A 23,952-nucleotide genomic window follows, 5' to 3' on the forward strand; every position below is an offset into this window, starting at 1 on the left:
GAAAGCCTAGGGTACCTTCAAGCTCTGCCAAAGGACCCACCTCGCTGGTTTACCAAGGCATGTGGCCCAGGAAAGCCCTGGAAATCTGGAGCAAGGCGGTAGAGGAGTGCTGGGGTCAAGTCCCGCACCGCTCCCCCCCCCCCCCCAGGCCTGGTTAAGAAGGCCTCTGGCATCGGAATACTATTCTTAAGTAACTATAAGGCTACCTTGAAGGTTGCTACGGTTATTTTTTTATTTTTTTCTTACTTTTGGTATGTTTTGGGACCACATTGTCAGCAGTGCTCAGGAACCATATAAGTGCTGATGATCAAACCCTAACCTACTGTACTATCCGTCCAGTCCTCTGTTGGTTTTTTTTAAACATCAAATTTTTGTATCCTTATCTTTAATTGGAAAAAAAAGAAAAAGGCTTTGTTTCTATTGTAAAAAAAACCAACAACAAAACAACTGTGTCAAAATATTTGAAAGAAGAAAAATACTGCTAGTAATCAGTTCTCCTAAAACAATTATTGTTTTGATTTTGTATATGTTTCTTTCTTATTTCTTTACCTTTATAGGTAATCCACACATAGTTTATTTTATGCCTTTTTCTTTCTTTTTTTTTTTTTTTGGTTTTTGGGCCACACCCGTTTGACGCTCAGGGGTTACTCCTGGCTATGAGCTCAGAAATCGCCCCTGGCTTGGGGGGACCATATGGGATGCCGGGGGATCGAACCGTGGTCCGTCCTACGCTAGCGCTTGTAAGGCAGACACCTTACCTCTAGCGCCACCTTCCCGGCCCCCAGTTTTATGCCTTTTTCTTACTAAGTATCTTGGTCATAGGTGTTTTTATGTCATCACTAGTTATAGAACTGATTTTCTTTTCAGTCTCCAGTCTCTCTGTCTGCTTGAGGTTATACGTGGCTGTAAAAGTGATCAGTGTCCTGGTTTTGTGTTTTCTAAGCTTTTCTGACAGCACATGAATAAGGACTTGGCTTAAAATGTAGATTTGTATTGTCACCATGAAAGTATTCCTTTGAAAATAGACTGAATTGATATTTATTGTTAGGAAAAAAGATTTAAAGCATGATACTGTTTCAATAACAGTATTGCAAACTACAGTGCTTAAAAAGAAAAATGAGAGAGAAGAAAAGAGGAGAGGAGAGGAGAGGAGTCTGCCAGGCAGTGGGGATGTGGTGTGGGGTAGGGCACAGGAAGGAAACTGAGGGCATTGGTAGCAGGAAGTGTACACTGGTGAAGGGATGGGCGTCATAACATCATATGACTATCATAACTTTGGAACTGTGTCTCTCAAGGTGAATTAGAAAAATGTAGATTTCAAAAATAAATGTGGATTTGAGTGTGCAGAGAAGACATGGGAGGGGTGTGTGTGTTTTCCCCTCAGTATTTGTTCTCTTTCTTTCTTTCTTTCTTTCTTTCTTTCTTTCTTTCTTTCTTTCTTTCTTTCTTTCTTTCTTTCTTTCTTTCTTTCTTTCTTTCTTCCTTCCTTCCTTCCTTCCTTCCTTCCTTCCTTCCTTTCTTTCTCTTTCTTTCTTTCTTTCTTTCTTTCTTTCTTTCTTTCTTTCTTTCTTTCTTTCTTTCTTTCTTTCTTTCTTTCTTTCTTTCTTTCTTTCTTTCTTTCTTTCTTTCTTTCTTTCTTTCTTTCTTTCTTTCTCTTTCTTTCTTTCTTCTTCCTTCCTTTTTTCTTTCTCTTTTTCTCTTTCTCCCTCCCTTCCTCCTTCCCTTTATCCCTTCCTCCCTCCTTCCCTCCCTCCCTTCCTTCCTTTTGCGGCACTCAGGGGTTACTCATGGCTCTGTGCTCAGAAATCGCTCCTGGCAAGCATGGGGGACCATATGGAATGCTAGGGATTGAACCTGTGTGAAAGGTAAATGCCCTACTGTTGTGCTATTGCTCTGGCCCTGCAGGTTTGTTTTTCTTTCTATCTGTCTACCATATAGCATGTGATATTGATTTACTGTAACCAAGTGCATAGGAGCACTACAATCAAGTGTGTAGCCCCCTCCCCTGCTCTCCATGAGAATTACAACACAAAATGTGAATGAGGACCATGCCAGAAGAATGTCCCTAGTGAACACATGTGTGAGCACCACAGTCAATTATGTATGACTTTCAGCCATCACAGTAGCAAGAAAGAGGGAAGAAAAGGGACTGAAGATAGTATAGAGGTTAGGCACCACATGTCTCTTAGCCCTGTCTCCCCCTGGCACTGGAGGCCCCTACCACTGCTTGGTGACTCCAGTGCGGAAACTAAGGATGAGGTCCATTTGAACTGTATTTAAGGCTGTGTTCAGCTCAGAACAAGGAAGCATGAACTGTCTCTCTTCTTTGCCTTCTTCCATTGTACTTCTGAAAATAACTTTACTTCTGAAATAACTAGATAGACAGCTTGGGTGATAACCCAGAGAGAAGTTCCATGATGTCTGTAGATGGTAGGAATCTTTTTCCTCTAACTTTTTCTGAGTCTCTCATCTTGAAACTGCTGAAAACTCTAGTTGGAGAACTCCCATACTTGTTAGTCAAGATCCACGGTGGCCAGATTTTCAGTTTGAGCTCAGAAAAATAATTTCAGGATTGGATTTCCATTTGAAACAAAATGTCTTTGTGATTGCCTTTCAGATCTTGCTGGGGCCAGACACAAGCACAGTTATTGCTGCTTCAGTTGTCATCAAACCTTCTGTTAGATGGGATAAGTTTAACTCACAGCGTCCTCTGAGGAGAAAGATTGTGCCCACCAAAGGAAAAACATGGGCTTCAAAATGACTTTCTCCCTTTCCTATAAATACCGATTACTATTACTGTTTACCTTATGTCTCTCAGTGGTTGGTTGGGCCACCAGTAATTACTTTGTGGGTTCTCTACAAGAGATTCCTAGTGCAAAGAGTTTCATAACTAATTTCAACAAGATTTGGGGGAAGGAAGAAGAAACTCTGATCAATGAAACATCTATGAAGAAAGAACTCAGCGGCTGCCCTGCCGAATCTCCATACCTTAGTAAGTGCTACTTTTTTGTCTTTTTCCATTTTTCAGTCAACTTTTTATTTAAATATAACATGTACTTTGTATTTAAGAAAAGCATTTAATCCATCAGTATAGCTCTGTTAGGTTTTACAAAATGATCATAACCTGTGTAGAACTATAAATTAAGAAATGATGTATTGGGGCTAGAGAGAGAGGACAGTTGCTAAGATGTTTCCCTTGTATGCAGCTGACCCAGATTTAAGCTCTCAGAACCTTGAACCACATCAAGAGAATGATCATTGGCTGCAGAGCCAGGAATAAATCCTGAGTACAGCCAGTTGTTGCCCCCCCTCCCCCCAATCTTCCTAATTTCTTTTTTTTTTTTGGTTTTTGGGCCACATCCGGTGGTGCTCAGGGGTTATTCCTGGCAAGCACAGGGGACCATATGGGACACCGGGATTCGAACCAACCACCTTAGGTCCTGGATTGGCTGATTGCAAGGCAAACGCCATTGTGCTATCTCTCCGGGCCCGAATCTTCCTAATTTCTAAAAAATTCTCTTGGTCTTTTCAATCACTGCTTTGACTTTAATATTATAAAATCAAGGGCCAGAGGGCTAGTAGAGGGGATAAGGCACTGCCTGTTGCCATATCTGGTACAATTCACAGTGCTAATGGTCCACCAGCACTACTGGGAGTGACCCCCAAGCATAAATCTGAGAGTATTTTCCTAGCATCATCAAATATGCTCAAAATCTTCCACTTTCAAGAGTGAACACCCCTACTCCTAACTCCAACAGACCCTTTTCCAAATTTAGTCACAGATTTGTCTTCCATTCAGAATGTTCCGTTGCATCTCCATTGAGTCATTGAAAAATATTTTTTTTTCTGATGTGGAGAGAAATCATAAATTACTGAAATTGCAGATGTGACCATGAACCCCTTGTGCACAGTCCTCCCATCACATGTGAGTTAATGCATTTATAAAACTTGATGGGGGGATGTTCTTTACATGACTGAAACCCAAACACAATCATGTATGTAATCAAGGTGTTTAAATAAAAAAATATACATCACAACATAAAAAAAATAAAACTTGATGGGCTGCAAGAATAAGCACTTAGATTAATAGGGCATGAAAGTAGTAATGAAGATGGACCATTGAGCATCCTAAGAGAAAGAAAGTATTGAGGAGCTCAGGCTAAGGGGAGTCTGAGGGAAGGGATGGAAGCAGATACTGCAGGATTTCTAGAAAATAATGCTAGTGAAAGAGAATACAGAGAACCACTGATGTCAAACCTATTGCAGGAGGATCAGCCAGGCCTGGGAACAGAGAAATGTGAACAATTGGAAAGTTTTCTTGTTTTGGGCCACACTCAGTGATGCTCATAGGTTATTCCTGGCTCTGCACTCAAGAATTATGCTTGTAGGCTCAGACCATATGGGATACCTGGGATCAAACTCTGGTTAGCCTAGTGCAAGGCAAATGCCTTACCAGCTTTTACTATTGCTCTGGCCCTTGAAGGCTGTTTTTATCCATATGCTACAGAGGGAGCCTTCTTGGTAGCAGTGCAATATTTTCTCAGTATTTCTCCGCTGCCTACCTGTAGACAGCTGTAGATTTTTCTAGGGCCCCCCTTTGGCCCATTTTTATTAGTCCATTATTAATTAGGGCCTTACTAATTATTAGGACATTGCAGCTCTCTTTCATTCACTTAGAAAGCTCTATTTTCTCTAGATTAATTACTCTCTAGCTGACTGCCATCTATTTTATTTGCCTTTGGTTCCTTTGGACATTTCTGTAAATTCAAAGATTTGGAGCCTGTCTAAGCAGCTATGGCTAGGTTATCTATGCACACAGGGAGTGAGGCATTCTGACTAGTATTTAGGAAGGGCCTGTGACTGCATTTTTCAGAGCGTGGGTTGCAAGCTTCTTGCACTTTTGTAGCTCTAGCAGTTTATTTGATGTTTCATAAAAGCTCAGGTCCTCAGCCAGACCTCTGCCCCCTTTTTCAAGTATGTGTTCCCATTAATTTCCTTTAAATGAGGTGTGTCAGTCAGCCTTGTGTGTGAGTTATTAGGGATGCCTCTCAGCTTTCATCTGATTTGGATGCAGATAGCTTTACTGGGAAAAATGCTTATTATGGTGCCTTCTGACATGCACAGGAGCACAGTCTTTTTTTTTTCCTTTACTTTGTTTTTGGTCCACTTCTGATGTGCTCAGGGATTACTCCTGGCTTAGGGATCACTATTGGTACACCTGGAGAACCATATGTATGTGTTGCTGGGGACTGAACCTGGATCAGCCATGTGCAAGACAAAAACCCTACCCACTGTACTATCTTTCTGGCCCCAGGAGTAATTTTTTGAAGTGTGGTACAAACTTGATAGTGTTAGTGAATGAGTGTTTTATTTATACTTCTTATAACTGGTTGAACTTAAGGGAACTTGGATAATCTCTAGAGGCTTAGGGGAGCCATAGCAAAGGCGTCTTGTCATGAGTTTGAGTTCTTGTAATGTTCATTATTGCGGATAGAAGGGGTATTGAGATATACCATATATCCAGCTCTGGCTTGGGTGGTTATGTGGTACAGGGGATTGAACTAGTGTTAGCCACATGTAAGTCAAGCACCTTAACCCCTATGCTGTCTCTTAGCATTTTCTTGATTTTTACTAATTCTAATTTTGTTTATTGGGTCATCGATCTGTACTCAGGGCTTACTCCTTTCTATGTGCTCAGGGATCACTTCCTAGCAGTTCTTGGAAGACCATATGGGGGTGCTAGAGATTGCTCACAGGTCAATCCCTTGTACATGCCTTGACCTCTGTACTAGCTAGCCCTTAGATGTTGTTGATTTTTAAGAGAGTACATTTTGTTTTTGAGCTTTGGGAAGGAAAAGAAGATAAAGTGGATTTGAACAGTTGCTCAAACTAGCCCCAATTCTTTTTTTGTTTGTTTGTTTGTTTTTTGTTTTTGGGTCACACCCGGTGGTGCTCAGGGGTTACTCCTGGCTTTCTGCTCAGAAATAGCTCCTGGCAGGCACGGGGGACCATATGGGACACCGGGATTTGAACCAACCAGCTTTGGTCCTGGATCGGCTGCTTGCAAGGCAAATGCTGCTGTGCTATCTCTCCAGGCCCACTAGCCCCAATTCTTACACTTCCTCAGAGTCACCAGGAAAGAACTCATCTCTCATTCACATGTGAACCTTAGAGGCAGAGTTGATTTCTGCAGCCACTAGGGAATGCATGTTCTGTACTTGATTTTAGAGCCACTAACCTGTGTTACATGAATTTGTGGTGATAATTAAAATGAGGCTTTACAGAGCTACAGCAACAGTTGACACAATAAAGTACTCAGGGGCGCCAGGTGGTTTATGTGTATGAGGTCACGTGAGCCTATCCATGTTTGCTGCAAAATCAACTCTTGTTAGTTGGCTCTGTTTCTTTTGCAGAAGGCCAGAGCAAACTCAGTTTTGAATCCAATCTCACTCTGGAGGAAGTGCAAGCAGAAAACCCCAATGTGCACAGAGGCCGGTATCACCCTGAAGAGTGTAAGGCTGCCCAGCGGGTTGCCATCCTTATTCCACACCGTAATCGAGAGAAACACCTGATGTACCTGCTGAAGCACCTTCATCCCTTCTTGCAGAGGCAGCAGCTGGATTATGGTATTTATGTCATCCACCAGGTAAGGAATGAGGGTGGAGCCCATCTCCATTCTCCAAATCCTCCACTCTCTAAGGGACTTGGCTGATGGTTTATCTTGAGTAAAAGCATTTATTCTAGAGGGAGTAATTCACCCCAGAGTGTTAATTATGGGAATTTTTATTGGCTCTTTAAGGATCCTTGTGGGAATCCTGTTTTTTTTTTTTTTAACTCCTTTGTTGGCTATCAACTGCCCAGTTTTTTTTCCTGAGAATTATTTAGTTTCCCTCTAAATTTGCTATTGATTACAAATGAGATGTTGGGATTGCCCATTTTAAAAGACTTATATCTGTTGTTAAAAGCTGAAAAAAAATTTACTTTTGGGTTATAATCATCTTGTGGTGTTCTGAGGCCATGCCTGGTAGCACTTAGAATTTACTGTCACTGCTTAGGACTGAGCCCTGATGTTGCTCAGGAAACCTTATATAGTTTGGGGAATTGAACTGGGATCAATTGCTACAGCCAAGCACCTTAAACTCCTGAACTATCTCTCCTGCCCTGTAAAAGGTTTTAAATATTGTTAGTAATTGTGAGTACTTAGTGCAGCAACTCACAATGCATCATATATTTATGAATTAAAAATGCCTACTTATGGGGCCAGAGAGATAGCATGGAGGTAAGGCGTTTGCCTTGCATGAAGAAGGATGGTGGTTCGGCATCCCATATGGTCCCCCGAGCCTGTCAGGAGCGATTTCTGAGTGTAGAGCCAGGAGTAACCCCTGAGCACTGCCAGGTGTGACCCCAAAACAAAAACAAACACACACACACACACACACACACACACACACACACAAAGCCTACTTATCTTTTTTGGTTTTTGTGCCACACAGCAGCACTCAGGGGTTACTCGTGGCTCTATGCTCAGAAATCGTTCCTAGCAGGCTTGGGACCATAGAGGGTGCTGGGGATTGAACTTGAGTCCGTCCAGGGTCTGCCACCTGCAAGGTCTGCTCTGCTGCTGTGCTATTGCTCCGTCCCCACAGTTTGTCTTATTCTTAAGAAAGTACTGTGATAACTTTTGAGAACTCCCTGTATTTTTGTTATGAGAAACTATATTTTCAAACTTAAATTCATTCTTAAAGAATTTGGTTCAAATTGGTTTAAAAAATAAAGTACTGCAAAATCTTTAGTCATATTACATGTCAAATTGTGTGTGTGTTTTACCCAGTGATGAACTACTGATTGACTCCAATTAAATCCCCCAAACTGCATAAGGTCCCCTGAACACTTTCAGGGCTCCCATAAGATCACCTTGAGATTAGCTTCCAAAATTCAGTGTTATAACAAGATTCTTTTGTAAGATTTCAAAAAAACTGTTATGTAGCTTAGAAACATTGGCAGTAATCTGTGTTTATAGGTCAAGATGTAGTGATCTTTTCTGGCAGCTGACCCTCTTTGGATATGACAGAGTTAGCAGTGATGATAATAATTGGTATTATTAGTGTATAAGTTTTCAGGTGTTAGGAAGATAACTCAGCAGACAGGAGTGTTTACTTTGCTTGTGCTGCCATCCAGGTTTGAATCCTGGCACCAAATGACCTTGATCACTACCAGATACCGTCTTTTGGCTTTGGAGGCCCCTAAAAATTTCTTGGTAGCCTGTACCCACCCCCCCAAGCAATAGAATATAGTTTTGTTTTATCATACTTGGATGTTATCCCTGATGATGCTCTAATAATCTGGTACAGCAGACTAAATTTGGGCTTCTAGTATGCACAATATACATAGTAGCCCTTTGTACTATTCCTCAAGTCCATATTTTGTAGGGGCTTTTAGTTAGTTAGTTTGTTTGGCCATCTGGCAGTGCTAAAAGGTTACTCCTGATTCTGGACTCAGGTGTCATTTGTGGTGGTGCTCCAGGGTACCATATAGGTTGCCAGAGAATCAAACCTAGGCCAGCCACATACAAAGCAAGTACCCTGCTTGCTATTATTATCTCTCTGGCTCCATGTTTCATAATTTAGTTTTCTTTAATTGTTTTTGTGGGGAGGTCATACCTTACAACACTCAGGGGTTACTCCTGACTCTGCATTCAGAAAGTACTCCTAGAAGGCTTGGAAGACCATCTGGGATGCCTGGAATCAAACTAGGGTCAGCAGCATGCAAGGCAAATGCCCTACCCACTGATGTTGTAGTTCTGGCCCCAAATTTTGTAGTTTTATATGGAATAGAGATATTCTTGTCAGTTATTTTAATTTTCAATAAAATTTTTATTTAATTTATTTTTATAATAATGTATTTAAACACTATGGTTACAATCTGTTTGTATTTAAAAATTACATATATCTGGGGCCAAAGAGATAGCATGGAGGTAGGGCATTTGCCTTGCATGCAGAAGGATGGTGTTTTGAATCCCGACATCCCATATGGTCCCCTGAGCCTGCCAGGAGTGATTTCTGAGCATAGAGCCCCAGGAATAACCCCTGAGCGCTGCCGGGTGTGACCCAAAAAACAAACAAACAAAATTACATATATCTGTATTGTTTTTGTGCCCACACCTGCCAATGCTCAGGCATTACTCATGGCTATGTGCTGAGGGATCACTCCTGGTGGTGATTGGGTAACAAAGCATATTTGACATAAGAACTTGAATTTGTATCAGCAGTGTGCAAGGCAAGCACCTTACTATCTTGATGACCCAGAAATTTTAATTTTTTTTGCCACACCCAGTGGCACTCAGGAGCCACTCCTGGCTCTGCGCTCAGACATTGCTCCTGGCAGGCTTGGGGGACCAAATGGGAATCAAACCCAGGTCTGTCCCAGGTTGGCCACATGAAAGGCGAATGCCCTACCACTGTGCTTTGCCTTGGCGCCCAGAACTTTTTTTAAAAGTAATTTTAAAATGTGCAGTTAAGTATATTCATATTACTGTGAAACCAGTTTCTAAACTTTTCATCTTGCAAAGTTAAACCCTGTACCCATTAAATACTAGCACCTTTTTTTTTGTTTTTTGGGTCACACCTGGCAGCACTCAGGGGTTACGCCTGGCTCTATGCTCAGAAATCACTCCTGGCAGGCTCAGGGGACCATATGGGACACTGGGATTTGACCCACCATCCTTCTGCATGCAAGGCAAACACTCTATTATTTTGCTATTTCTCCAGCCTCACTAGCACCCTATTTTATTTATTTATTTTTTGTTTTGTTTTTTTTTGTTTTTGTTTTTGAGCGGTGACGCTCAGGGGTTACTCCTGGCTATGCACTCAGAAGTCACTCCTGGCTTGGGGAACCATATGGGATGCCGGAGGATAGAACCGTGGTCCGTCCTAGGCTAGCGCTGGCAAGGCAGATACCTTACCTCTAGTGCCACCACGCCGGCCCCTAGTGCCCTATTTTAAAGTCCGTTTTTTAAGTTGTGAAAAGTCAGTAGGTATGAAACATAAGGAAAGCCATCTCTGTCAGATTTTCATGTCCCTGTATTGTCCTGTAGTGTGGTGAGAACTCAGCCACCTGCTGCATATGAACTGTATGAAACCTTGTCAGTGTAGAGATCTTTTCAAGTTGCAATTTTTATCTCTATAGGCTGGAAGTAAAATGTTTAATCGAGCCAAACTCTTAAATGTGGGTTATATAGAAGCTCTCAAGGATGAAAATTGGGACTGCTTCATATTCCATGATGTTGACCTGGTGCCAGAGAATGACTTGAATCTTTACAAGTGTGAGAAGCAGCCTAAGCATCTGGTGGTTGGCAGGAACAGCACTGGGTACAGGTAAGGCGGGTCTGCTGGTGACAGGTCTAGAGATCTGTTCTGTGGTTATCAGGATTGTGTGGGATGGAGTGTCCATCATGTCTAATGGCATAAGCAAGGAAAAATGACCCACGTCCCTGACTCAGAACAGTTGATCAGAGACACTTCTAACTTTCTCTGCCAAATGTCCCTAGTTCCTCCCACAGCCTTAGCAGAGGACTAAAAAAAAAAAAAAAAAAAAAAAAAAAAAAAAAAAAAGAGCAGGAGAGGGAAGGTCATTAAACCATGCTAGTCTGCAACCCTTACTTAGTGGGTAACAGCAAGTAGAAAACCAGTCTGTATGCTGCTGTCTTTCCACTCTAGGAAGCAACAAAAGATAGCTCAGGAGACTCAGGTCATCTTTCAAGCCTGTGTTGTGATACTGATATTTATCTAGAGTTCTTTGCTGTAAAGGAGACAAGGTGCGGAGAGAGAAAAGAGCACATAGTTTAAACAGTCCCTTTAATGTCCTGCCATATATCCCTCCCTCCTTCCTTAGAACACTGAGAATGTCTAGGATGAATTCCTTCTACTCTTGGCCTCTGTGGGAAGTGCCTGGCACTATAATTTTATCTTATATTACTATTGATCTTATTATTAACATTCATGTTAATATTAATATTAGAATGAGTATTAACATCCACTATTATAATGCTTATCATTGTTTACCAATATTGAGACCATTATATCATTTAGGCAGAGAGTTTCCACACCATTCCACCAAAGTACCACTGTCTTTCCACCATTGCCTTTAAGTCCGACCTCAATCCTTATTCCCCCATGCCCATCCACTTCAACATGGCAAACTCAGTTCTGTCATCAGCACCTAAAAGTTTGTTTTTATTTGAGTTCTGTCATTAGCACCTAAAAGTTTGTTTTCATTTGACATTGTCTGTTCTCTTGTTTTGTTTCATTATAGATCATTAATACAATTGAGATTATCCAACGTTTGTCTTTCTCCTTATTTCACTTAACATGACTCCCGCTATTTCCAGCCATGTTGTGGAAAAATGCAAATTTTCATTAGTTTTTATATCTGAATAATAACCCATTGTGTGTAAATATCAATTCTGTATCCACTCATTTGTTGTTGGACATTTGAATTATTTTCACATCTTGGCTGTTATAAATACCTCTGCGATTAACATAGGTGTGTGTCAACACACACTGGCTGGCTGCCAGCTTCCCGGTAATTTGTCTTTGTAGTTATACTTGGTTTGACCCTGGGATGGACTGGGGTCGGCAGCAGGGACACTGCACAAGAAATGATGGAATCACAGGAGAAGGTGCAGAAGGCCGGGGGGCGGGGCGGGGGGCTTGAGCAGCTTCTTGGATCTTAATGAGTCAGCCAGATTAGGCTGAGCTGCTTTTCCTGCCACTTTTATTAGCCAGAGTTAACAGAACAAAGGTATTCACTTGAGGGGCTGGATTGAGAGTATTAGTCAAGGGGATTTATGTTAATTAAACCTAGGTGAGTCCCTAATCAAGTCTGGGTGAGTTTCTGTACTTAAAAAGGGTGTGAGAGGGGCCGGAGAGATAGCATGGAGGTAAGGCATTTGCCTTGCATGCAGAAGGATGGTGGTTCGAATCTCAGCATCCCATATGATCTCCTGAGCCTGCCAGGAGCGATTTCTGAGCCTAGAGCCAGGAGTAACCCCTGAGCGCTGCCAGGTGTGACCCCAACCCCCCCAAAGGGTGTGAAGGAGAAAGAAAAAACAGGGAGTCAAATACAGATGTCTACAGATTTGCATTTATTTATTTATTTATTTATTTATTTATTTTTATTTTTTGGTTTTGGGCCCCACCCAGCGTTGCTCAGGGGTTACTCCTGGATGTCTGCTCAGAAATAGCTCCTGGCAGGCACGAGGGACCATATGGGACACCAGGATTCGAACCAACCATCTTTGGTCCTGGATCGGCTGCTTGCAAGGCAAACGCCACTGTGCTATCTCTCCGGGCCCACATTTATTTTTTAATGAGTCTTCTTTGATAGATGCTAAGTAGTGTAACTGTTAGAACACACAATAGTTCTGTTTTTAAAGTTTTGAGAAGAGTTCATACTGTTTTTCCATAGAGTACTATGATTTATAATACTTTTCATAATAGGGTTTCATGCATAAATATTTCATTGTTTTCACACCAGAGGGTCCACAACATTTCACCATTGTCTCAGAGACCAAGGCTATATTAATGTTTTTCAACTGTACCCTTTTTACTTAAGAAATCATTTTTTAGGGGGGAGGGGGCACACCTGGGTGGTTCTCAAGGCAAACTCCTGACCCTGAGTTTGGGACTCACTTCTAGGGAGTCTCAGGGAGCCATATAGAGTATTGGGGAGTAAACACAGGTTCGTTGCTTGCAAGATAAGTGTTGTAGTGTCTTCTAGACATTTAAAAAGTTTTTCCCTGAATCAAGGCATATAAAAATATAAACTAGGTATGCATGTCAAACATTTGCTGATAATAAATAATAGAGAAAATTATTTCAAAACAAAATTTTGAACAGTTTTTGACGCACCTCTCCCACATTAGGTTATCTGATCCCCTAACTATGTTATCTGGCACAGTTGAAGAAGTTAGGTTGCAAATATAAACATTAGAGGGCAGAATCCTTACACACAATTGTGTGTGCTTACGTCATAAACCACTATCAAGTCATCAGTGCTATTTTTCACTGGTTCTTGGCAGACTGTACCTGGCAAGTAATTCTCATTATTCTGATGAAGCTGCTCATATTCAGGCAGTTAGGCTGCTTTCCCAGTCAGAATCCATATCTATGGCAACAAATTACTGTAATCTTGATTACTAATAACTGCCTTCTGATAAATTTATTTTCTTTTGTAGTAATAAATGTAACTTATAGGATTTTAGATGGGTATATATATAAGGAAATTTTTTTTCATAAAGGAAATTCAAAAAGGTCTTCTGCTCTGCCGCCCAGTCTCAGAATAGGGAAACTGCTGAACTAAAAGTTAGCTTTGAGTATTTTCTCTGTTAAGTGGTAAATATTTGGAAAAGGAGAAATATTTAGTTGTCCCTGTAATATTTTACATTGAAATAAATTAAAGTTGGAAACCCTCCACATATTCTAATTTATTTATTTAGGACCACTTACCATTATCCTGCCTTCATTTGCATTTCTGAATGGTAATAGGTCAGGGGATTTCTTAGTTCTCAAGTGTACTATATTCCTCACTAATTTTGCATAACTAAAAACTGCTCTTGGACTGGTACATATTGACAGGCTGTCAGGATCTCCACATCCATCCCCACATTCTGTACTCTTCTCACCCAAAACATTACCTATTGGTAGAAGTTTAAGGGTATCTGAGTCTGCAACAATACAAAACAGACTTGACTGCTTTTCTCTTAAAGTGCTTCTTGCTCTGTATCATTAGTTTATATAAAAGGCACTGCCATCTTACCCAGATACCCATTCCAAAAACCTCAGCATTGTTAAAGTGGGCTTTTCAATGAAAGTAAATTTCAGGTGTAAGTTTTCTTGCATATAAGTGGAAATTTGCAAATAGTATCTATGTGCACTGTCTCTTGTCTCACACCTAAAAAAGAGGAGAGTTAAAAAGCGGTATATTTGGGGAGAAAATTTGCACATAATGCATCAGATAAAGAACAGTCTGTCAAGAAATGGGAAGAGCCTGTAGAAAGCCTGTCTCGAGTACAGGTGTAGGGGGGTGGGGAGGAGGGAGATCTGGGAAATTGGTGGTGGGAATGTTGCACCGGTGAAGGGGGGTGCTCTTTACATGACTGTAATCATACAACTATAATCATGTTTGTAATTACGGTGTTTAAATAAAAAAAAATATCAGTCAAAAAAAAAAAGAAATGGGAAGAGGAGATGAGCCAACACTTCTAAGAAGGAAGGATGGCCAGTATGTGTGTAGAAAAATGTTTATTATCACTTATTGTCAAGGAAATGAGATACCATCTCACAACAATGAAGATGGCACATATCAAAAAAATCGGAGACAACTAGAGTTAGCAGGGATGTAGTGAAAAAGAATTTTCATTCACAGTTGGGAATATTATCTGCTTAGACTTTATGGGAAACAGTGTGAGATGTCTCAAAAAGCTAAAAATAGAGCTACCATATGACCAGTTATTTCACATTTTGATATCTATCTTCAAAACACAAATAAGAAATTTATGCACACACTGTTTATTGCAGTGTTTAGTACTGTAGCCAGGGTCCTTAAGAGACAGGTTTGGACCCCATTAACATTGCCACTCTACCAGGGTGGACTCTCATGCCTGCCAAATGAATCTCCCTTGCTGGGAGAGATGGAGATGAGCACCTGTTAGAGCAAACACCTTGCATGTTACAGTGGAGCTCACTGTCTATCTCCTGTGCTTTCCCCAATCACCTAGGTCACATTCCCCTTAATCACATATGTCCACAGATCTGATATGCTACGTGCATACCTGACCAGAAAGAAACTTCCTTTTCCTTTGTTTAACTATCCTGCACGCAGGTAAATCCTGTTGGCTGTATATCTGTTTAAATACTCCTCCCTTGGTAATAAAGAGTCATCTCACTGCAGCTGCTTCAAGATGTTTGATTCAGTTCATTCCCACCTGCCATTTTCCACCCCATCCTAAGCTGACCTGGGCAAAGTCGCTCGAGAACGTGCTCGAGATCTGACAGCATTGGCATCTTCTACATAGTACAGTAGTCAGGATGTTAAAACAACCCTTATGGCTAATGACAGGTAAATGGGTAAAAAGTTATGTGTTATATATGAACAATGGAATACTATACTATATAAGAAAAGATGAAGTCATACAGTTTCCTGAAATATGAGTAGAACTAGTAATTATTTTAGACCAGGAAATCCCTTAGCAGAGAGCCTGAAATAAGTTCTGAGCACAACTGAATGTGACCCCAAAAACCAAAATTAAAAATTTTAATCCAAGGTTAAAGATTTGTCATAGTTTGATACTGTCTATTCTGTTGTATTATCTCTATATTCCAGAGAAGAATGAGATCATCTGGTATTTGTTCTCCATTTGACTTATTTTGCCTAACATGATAAATTCCAGTTCCTAAACTGTAATTAAAATTTTTTTTTGATTTCTGGGCCACACCTGGTGGTGCTCAGGTGTTATTCCTGTCTTTGCACTCAGAAATCACTTCTGGCAAGCTCAGAGGACCATATGGGATGCTGGAGTTGGAACCCTGGTTGGCTGTATGCAAGACGAATGTCCTAACCATTTTGGTATCGCTCCAGCTCCTAAAAATTATTTTTAAAGTACCCTTCCCTTCAAAAAAGATCTGGAAAGATATCACAGAGATTAAGGTGCTTGCTTTGCATTCATCTGGGCCTGGTTAAATCCCCAATATTGCACATCATCTACTGAGTTCCTCCAGGAATAAACCCTGAGCACAGTACCAGGATTGAGCGTGACTGTACTATTTCTCCATCCCCTCAAAAGAAACTTTAAAATGAATAAAAGAACATTAGGGGAGAGTATTGAACATTTTGGTGGTGATAAAGTGAGATAATTGTTTATTAAGACAATAAAAGTTGGTGCTTTGGAGATTATACTGTGGATAAGGTGCTTGCCTGGCATGTAACTGGCCCAGGATTGATCTTCTGCACCTCATATCGTCCCCTAAGATTTGCCAGGAATAATCTCTGAGCATTGCCAGATATAGACTAGTCCCTCCCAAAGAGCACAGCATTAACATTATTGAAAAATATAAACTAAAGTATAACTAGAAATAAAGATGATATCATCATTCTGATATCTGTTCCTGCTCAATTGGAAGTAGCTTCAGAATCTTTAACTAAGTGACTTTAGCAGCCATAGCTGGTCATTGAGTGGTGGATAAAGTGTGGTTTGTTGTTCTGATTTGAAGGAAACTTGCTCATCTCAATTGCCTCAAGAGAGCTTGGTGCACACACACACACACACACACACACACACACACACAACAGTATCCAGTGGGTGACACCTTACTTACTGAACAGACATAACCTCAAGTCTAGGCAGGGATAAGGCCTGCAAGCTGGGTTGAGGTGGCCAAGGAGAAGCACAAGGGGGAACGGTGCAGGCCCCAGTATCCTTAGCATGCTAGTTTCAAACTCAGTGACTTCTGCAGTGTGGATGTGGATGACAATCTTTGTGCTAATGTTCCTAACTTTTCTCTTTTGTTCCAGGTTACGTTACAGAGGATATTTTGGGGGTGTTACTGCTTTAAGCAGAGAACAGTTTTTCAAGGTGAATGGATTCTCTAACAACTACTGGGGATGGGGAGGCGAAGACGATGACCTCAGACTCAGGTGAACAAAAAGAGACGGGTTCCCTACAAAGGGCTCTGCCAAGAGTAGCTCTAGGAGCCCTGTGACTGCACATGAGGCCTCAGAATTGGGCCAGGCAGCTGGCATGAGTGGAAGGAGAGTAGGGGGACAAACTTTTCTGGGCCATGGCAGTGTAGAAATAATGGGGGGTGTCTCTCGCTGATTCGTGAAAATTTAGGCCTTCAATATATAGAAAGTAGCTCCTGTGAGCTGGTCAATGGGATATACCTTAGTAGCATGGAGACCGCCAGTGAATAACAAGTCCCAAATGGCAACTTGAGGACAGTGTCCCTATCAGGTGCCTTATGCTTTCGCTTGGATTTTAGATGTTTACATTATTTTGGGTGTTTACATGATTTTCTGTGTCCAGAACATGGGGTGCCAATGATGAGTGGAAAGTGGCACATGCTGAAGCAGGCTGGAAATCCTGCCCTAGATCAGCTGCCCACTTAAAGGCTGCAGCTGCTGGCCTGACCACTTTTCTGGGACTACTTTTAATTATGTGGGCTCAAAGGGAAGATGACTGTCTTCCCTAAACCCAGAGTTTCTGGCTAGACATTTCCGGACATCTTGATTTCCTGAAAGAAGTGATTATTTAAGGATCTAATGTTAAAATCTTTAGATTTTCTCAGCTTCCTTCCCTGAACCCAGAGTTTCTGGTTAAAGAGTTCTGGATATTTTGGTTCCCAGAAAAGTTGTTATTCAAGAATATAATGTTAGAATCCTTAGGCTTATAATAACAAGACTTTTTATGTTCCAAAGAGACAATCTTTCTTATCCTCCCTTTCTTCCTGCTGTTGCCTCTTGGAAAAGAAATTTTCAGCTGGGTTTCTGAAATCATTCATGCATGGCTGCCAAGAATTTTTTATTGCACAGTGTCAAGTAGCTAGGATACTATGCAGATCTCCCTATTTAGATGGAGGGTATCTGGGATGTTTCAGGCAGGAATAATCTTCCCTGACCAAAGGGTCTGAAGAGTAGCCATAAGGTTGGCCAGTGACGCATTATAACCCAGATCTTTGGCAACCTGGGTGGCCAGGGCTTGGGAACAGAGAGAGGGTCTGTATAAGATTTCAGAGCAAGAGCATCAAGGAGTAGAGGCAGTCAATAGCTTCCCTAGATCATTCTTGTGTCTCTGATGCAGATTTAGGTTCATAGAATTTTGTATCTTGCTTCCTTCCTCCTTCCCTCTCCCTCCCTCCCTCCCTCCCACCCACCCTCCCTCCCTCCCTCCTTCCCTCCCTCCCTCCTTCCCTTCCTTCCTTCCTTCTTTCCTCCTTTCCTCCCTTCCTTCCTCCCTTCTTCCCTTCCTCCCTTCTTCCCTTCCTTCCTCCCTCCCTCCCTCCCTTCCTTCCTCTTCTGTTTCTTCTCTCTTTTTCTCCCTTCCTTTCCCCTCCCACCCTTCCTCCCTCTCTTCTTTCAATCCTTCCTTCCTAAAAAATAAAAAAAAGAAAAAAAAACTGGAAAAAAAAAAAGCATTTTGTATCTTACCTGCCTTTCCCATTCCTCCTTATCTTTAAGGTAAAAGGTTTGATTTTACTTGATAAGATCATGCTAGTCTCCAACTGGTTTTTTACTAATGCTGTGGATCAACCAAGTGATGTGAATATAATGTTGACTGAGATTTAATTACTGTTTACTCACCTGTAAGCAGGTTCCACCTTTCTTTGCAGATCTTCTCCTGTTAAGATATCAAAACATATTCCATGTCGTCTCACTACATTTTGTTAGATAAGCTTTATAGCACCATTGCCAAACAGGCCTGAAATAGTACACCATACTTTTCAGGATTGTAAATACCACATGTCATGGTATAATAATTGCATTCGATTTTTAAAATAATACTAGTCTTAGTTGAAATAAAATTCTCATAATGTGGCACTTCTCTTTCGCCAAAAAAAAAAATCTTGTTTAAAGCCTGTGACGATTGTGTGGTGACATGCGGTAACAAAGTCTACATTTAAACCTACGTTTGTGGGTGGCCTTAAATGAACAGTATGTTTTTTTTTGGTAGGAGAATGACACTAAATTGAGATCTAGAACACTTACTTGACTTTCCTATTCCTTATGCTGCTTTGGTGGTGATGTAACTCCCCAGCAATGATCAGAAGGTCCGAGGGCCTTGCAGGAAATACTTATCTGGCTTTGTGGGCTTGATAGTGTTCAGGCCAAGAAATGTGCTCCTCTGCCCAGAAGTTTTGTGGGCCTCTAGGGCCATACTCACTGGTGCTGGGTCTAGGCAGGTGGGCGATAGTGGAGACTGAGCTCAGGGCATTGCACACACAGGCAAGGCCTGTGCTCCAGCCCTTAGAGCTCGCTAGCTCTTTGGCTCTCTATCCTGAATTAAGGAGTATTTACTTATGTTGTTTTGTGAAAAATGACAAACTAGAGCTTGACCATCTCCTTTGTACTCTAGAAGTGAATGTTAAATGTGAGTCATTGATTTTCTATTTTTATACATAATTTTTCTTGAAGTAAAGTTATCTTAATAATATTTTTTAATATCCTAGTTAGTAGTAACTTGAATGACTGTATAAACATGCATGTAAAGGTTTGCAACTGATTCTTTTTCAATGTTCAGTGGTAGATAATTGGAACAAGATTTTTTTAAAAGAAAAAAATCTGTCCTTTTCCTAGGGTTGAGCTTCAGAGAATGAAAATAATCCGTCCATTGCCTTACGTAGGTAAATACACAATGATCTTCCACACTAGAGACCGAGGCAACGAGGTGAACAGAGGACGGTGAGTCTGGACTCATTTGTCCAATCAGTGTCCACCTTTTCTCTTCTCTAGATGAGAATTACGCTGAATTCAGTTTGTCTTATTTTAATTATTTTGACTTTATCCAGTGATTTTTTTGGTTACAGTTACAGAAGTGTTGCTGAAGGGGTTTCATACAGAACACTACTACCTTTCAGCAACACCTCATCCTCCTCTTTGCATCTTCTTGTCCTATCTCTCAGACCCCTCAAGTGGCATTTTCCAATTAAAGACCAGTTCTCATGTTCTCTGTTTTTATTATTAAATCATTATGTCTCTTTATTTCCTGTATATGAGATACTGTGTCCATCTCTCTGAATAGCTTCACACCAGATGATACTCTCAAGATTCCCTCCATGTAGCAACAAATTGCATTACTTTATTTTTTCTTATGGTCAAGGAATAATCCATGGTGTATATGCATTATCCAGTCATCTATTCTTGGGTACTTGGGTTGTTTCTAGAGTTTGGTTGTTATGGATAGGGCTACAAGGAACATAGGATTGCAAATGTCTTTTCTCCATTTTGTTTATGGGCCCTTGGAGTATATTCCAAGAAGTAGATTTTTTTTTAGGAGTTTCTATATTGTTTTCCAGAAAGGCAGGACCTGCCAGCATTCCCACCAACAGTGAATGAGCATCCTTTTCTATCTTTATCCATGCCAGTTCCTGTTTTCCACATATTTTATTGATAGATTGGTTTGTTATATTTTCCAATTTTATAGAAATAAAGTTTTTCTGACACTTTTAAGTTATATATTGTATTTTTTTTTTTTTTTTGGTTTTTGGGCCACACCTGGTGACGCTCAGGGGTTACTCCTGGCTATGTGCTCAGAAGTTGCTCCTGGCTTGGGGGACCATATGGGAGGCCGGGGGATCAAACCGCAGTCTGTCCTAGGCTAGCGCTGGCAAGGCAGACAACTTACCTCTAGTGCCACCTCGCTGGCCCCTATATATTGTATTTTTGATTAATTAATATGCACTATTACCATAACCAAAATGTGTTTCTTTTCACTATGGAGCTCTGGATATCACTCAGTCACCATTACCTACCTACCTCTGCATGGCCCGTGCCTGGCAGCAACCACTCTGATAACATCCTTGCTTTCCAATATCTCCATTGGGAAGGGAGGTCTCTGTGTTGGATGTCTTTTCATTATTGTCTTTACTCCTATTTTAAGGAGTGAGGTGAATTTCTCCTATTTTAAGTCTCTAGCTTACTATTTCTATGACCCCTCCACAGACAGTCTCATAAAACTAGATCCCTTTCTCTCATCTTCATGCACATTCTAACTTGGAGAGATGTAGGAAAATTTTGCACCTTTCCACTCTTGCCTACAAACAGATGGGAGGATTCATAGTTCTCCTGAAGCTCATCCAAAGATCAGTGAACAGTGGCTGACACAAATCGCATGCTCTCTGTGTTACTTTTATGTCCTTCAGTAGATTGGATGATAAGGCATTCTGAATAACTTGGCCTTATTTGGTCTAGTCTATATTGAAATGATAAGGACGATCAGTTCTCTTCACACCAGGAAACTCAATCTTTCCAGTGTTTATTTTTTTATTTTACCCAAGTTTTGTTGCAAAGGAATTGTAAGCACTGGAAATACACATGAAATTTTTGTCTCATTTATCATTCGCATTCCTTCTTTTCTGTCTGTAGGATGAAGCTCTTACATCAGGTGTCGCGAGTCTGGAGGAAAGATGGACTGAGTAGTTGTTCCTATAAATTACTCTCAGTGATTTACAACCCTTTATATATCAATATCACAGTGGATTTCTGGTCTGACCCATGACCCTGAACATTCTACTGAAACTTGGAAGAACTGAATGTTTGATTGCAATACTTTTGGTCCAGCGACTTTTCTTAGGAGACCACACTATGAACTTGTTGCACTCAGTTATTGAACTGAGTTGTTTCCCTCACCTTTTTTTTTAACAGAGCTACTGTTGACATGGAATGTGACAAGGCAATTTTTTTTTTATTGTTTTGATCATGGGGGTTAATAGAGATTGTAATAGAGATACTTGAAAGACTAAGGTTAAAAGGGCTACTCAGAGAATATAATGAGGGCTACTTGAGTACTTGGATGGAAGAAAATTAAATGGGAAATTTAATCTTGGGCTAAGGTCAAGGGCAATTAAATTGCTGAATGTTATAGACAACCTAGAATGTATTCCACTGAGAAAGAAAGGTACGGAGCTGTAGTTCTATTACTCATTGGCCTGTGCACCATTGCCTGTAAAGAAATAGATCTCAGGTGAGAAGACCACAGAAGAGGAAGGAGAGGGACAAATGAAGAAGCTGTGAACTTGAGAATGAAGAGCCGGAGGTCAGTGTCTGAGGGATGGGCCCCACCGCTGCCTTTCTGAGGGGCATGTCCCACCAGATAACTCCTTTCTGTACTATCCTGGCAGAGGAAATGTCCTCAATTCATTTTTTAAGCATTTTTGTAAAATGATTTTGTATATGTAGTATATGAATTATCAGTTTACAAATGACATTAATAATACAGCAAAATTACCTCTAGTAAAAAAGATGAACAAAGTCTTGGTGCTTAATTTTTTTCCCTGTTGTTTGATGTCTACAAATACAGTCTTTTCGTTCATTCTCCCAAATAGCATAACCTAGCCCTCCTTCCTGGAGGGCCAGGAAGCATAGGGTCTCAAAGACAGCAGTCACTCCCTGAATGTGAAATATACCAACCATATATTTGAAATGAAAAGTCATTTAATAGACCTAATGTCTCCCTTAGGTTTGTCTGATTCACTTTTTATACAGGGACAGTTAAACATTGTATTTTTAAGAAAATAATGATACTTTTATACTTACCCTTTCCTTTTTTTTCTTACAGACTCTATTTCTAGTATTTCTACTTTTATTAGTTATAATCATATATAATTCAGTTGCTATAACTGCCAATAGTGCCAGTGTCAAAGGTGACCAGTTTAGAATCTGTGTCTCTGGTTATGGTTCGGATGCTAAAGGGTTGATATATGGGAGAGATGAAAAGATCTGTAATTGAGAACTCGGTTTGTCATTCAGTGAATATGAAATACAGCTTTAGCCATGTGGCCATATGCCTTTCACACTTTTAACTGTTAACAAGGTATTTGTATGTATTTACACTGGAAACCAGGCTGCCATGCCTGATGCTATTCTTCAGCAAATTCTTTCAGCCCCCCCAAACATAGTCATTTCAGTGATTCACTAGAAAATCTCTTGCAGTAGAGGTGACTCTCATTTACCCATAATACTACTGCCCTGTGCTGGAAGTCATTTCATACCCATTATACTATAATTGCAGAGATTCTAGGGTTCCGTCTGTTTGGACACTGCAAATGCTTAACTAGAAACATGTACTATTATAACTTCTTAAATTGATTTCTTATCTCACATGGTCACTCATTTTCATAGCACTTTATGGTTTGTAATATCTTTACATATAATTATTGATCCAGTTGACTGGAGATAAAGGGTTAGATGGAGTGGAGATTTAGATCAGCTCAGGGACTGAGCTAAGTAGATGGTCAATGCAAAACACAGACTCACATTTTTTGACTCCCAAGGCCATTGCTCCATACCTTATGTCCTTATCTGTGTTGCTTCCATTTTTTGAGGTAGTGTTCATGAACCCGAGTTTTTATCATAGCTCTTATGATAGCTCCTATCAGACTAGTTTGGAATTTTGTGAACCCTGAGGCATATGTTCCAGTCTCATTTGGTCTCTTGAAACTTCTGTTTGTTTTGTTTTAGTCTTTGTACCACAGCCAGCAGTGCTGAGATTATTCCTGCTTTATTCTTGAGTATCACTCAGTTGTGTCTGTAAGACCATGTCCTAAGAGATCAGATCAGACCATCTGCCTTCAAAGCAAGTGTTTAGCCCTCTGAGCAATAGCTCTGGCTCCAGGTATTTTTTGAACTTTTACCAAGAATCCCTTCCTGTTTTTACTGTCTGTTGCTCCTCATGCTTCTATTCTGCTGGTTTCCCAAAAGCCCCACATTGCTCTGAAAATAGCCTTTTGGAAGAGATAAAAGATTTTAGTCAGACTTAAAATCTCCACTTTCTCCAAGTTCTGTACTTGTGGTCCTGTTAAAAGCCACAAAGCTACATGCCCCACAAAAGTACATTTATGCATGCTTTGTATATTCTTTTTTTTTTTTTTTTTTGAGGCACCATACCCAGCACTGCCCTTTGCTCTCGGGAATTCCTCTTGGCAGTGCTCTGAAGGAGATACAGGTGCAGGGGATTGAACCTGAGTCTGCAGAGTGCAAGGCAAGTGTCCTACTCTATACTGTTGTTCTTGTCTTGTGTATTTTGTTTTGCTAATCACATTCTAAAACAGTTTTTTTTCCTTCCTGAAACTGCTGAGGGACTTTTTACAGTGCTGAGGATTGAACCTGGGTGGGCTATGTACAAGGCAAATATGTTACCTGCCCTTTCCCTTCCCTCCTCCCCTCACCCAAATTTTTATGTAT

At 40.7% G+C, this 23,952-nt stretch overlaps 1 protein-coding gene across 1 annotated transcript; it reads left to right on the top strand.

Annotated features, from left to right (window-relative positions):
* Window positions 1-2,622: 2,622 nt before the first annotated feature.
* On the top strand, window positions 2,623-22,015 carry B4GALT4 (beta-1,4-galactosyltransferase 4). The gene is made up of 6 exons (XM_049785926.1): window positions 2,623-2,992; window positions 6,414-6,646; window positions 10,186-10,373; window positions 16,570-16,692; window positions 19,348-19,452; window positions 21,136-22,015. Exons 1-6 carry the CDS (start codon window positions 2,746-2,748, stop codon window positions 21,266-21,268), a joined length of 1,029 nt encoding a protein of 342 aa, XP_049641883.1. The 5' UTR covers window positions 2,623-2,745; the 3' UTR covers window positions 21,269-22,015.
* The last annotated feature ends 1,937 nt before the right edge of the window (window positions 22,016-23,952 follow it).

Source organism: Suncus etruscus, chromosome 13 (assembly GCF_024139225.1).
Source record: "Suncus etruscus isolate mSunEtr1 chromosome 13, mSunEtr1.pri.cur, whole genome shotgun sequence".
NCBI lineage: Eukaryota > Metazoa > Chordata > Mammalia > Eulipotyphla > Soricidae > Suncus > Suncus etruscus.

Excerpts from the sequence above, each read along its gene's own strand:
- B4GALT4 (XM_049785926.1), top strand. The coding sequence starts at position 2,746 with ATGGGCTTCAAAATGACTTTCTCCCTTTCCTATAAATACCGATTACTA. Across the intron at positions 2,993-6,413 it reads TGCCGAATCTCCATACCTTA|AAGGCCAGAGCAAACTCAGT; the intron begins GTAAGTGCTACT and ends TTTCTTTTGCAG. Across the intron at positions 6,647-10,185 it reads GTATTTATGTCATCCACCAG|GCTGGAAGTAAAATGTTTAA; the intron begins GTAAGGAATGAG and ends TTATCTCTATAG.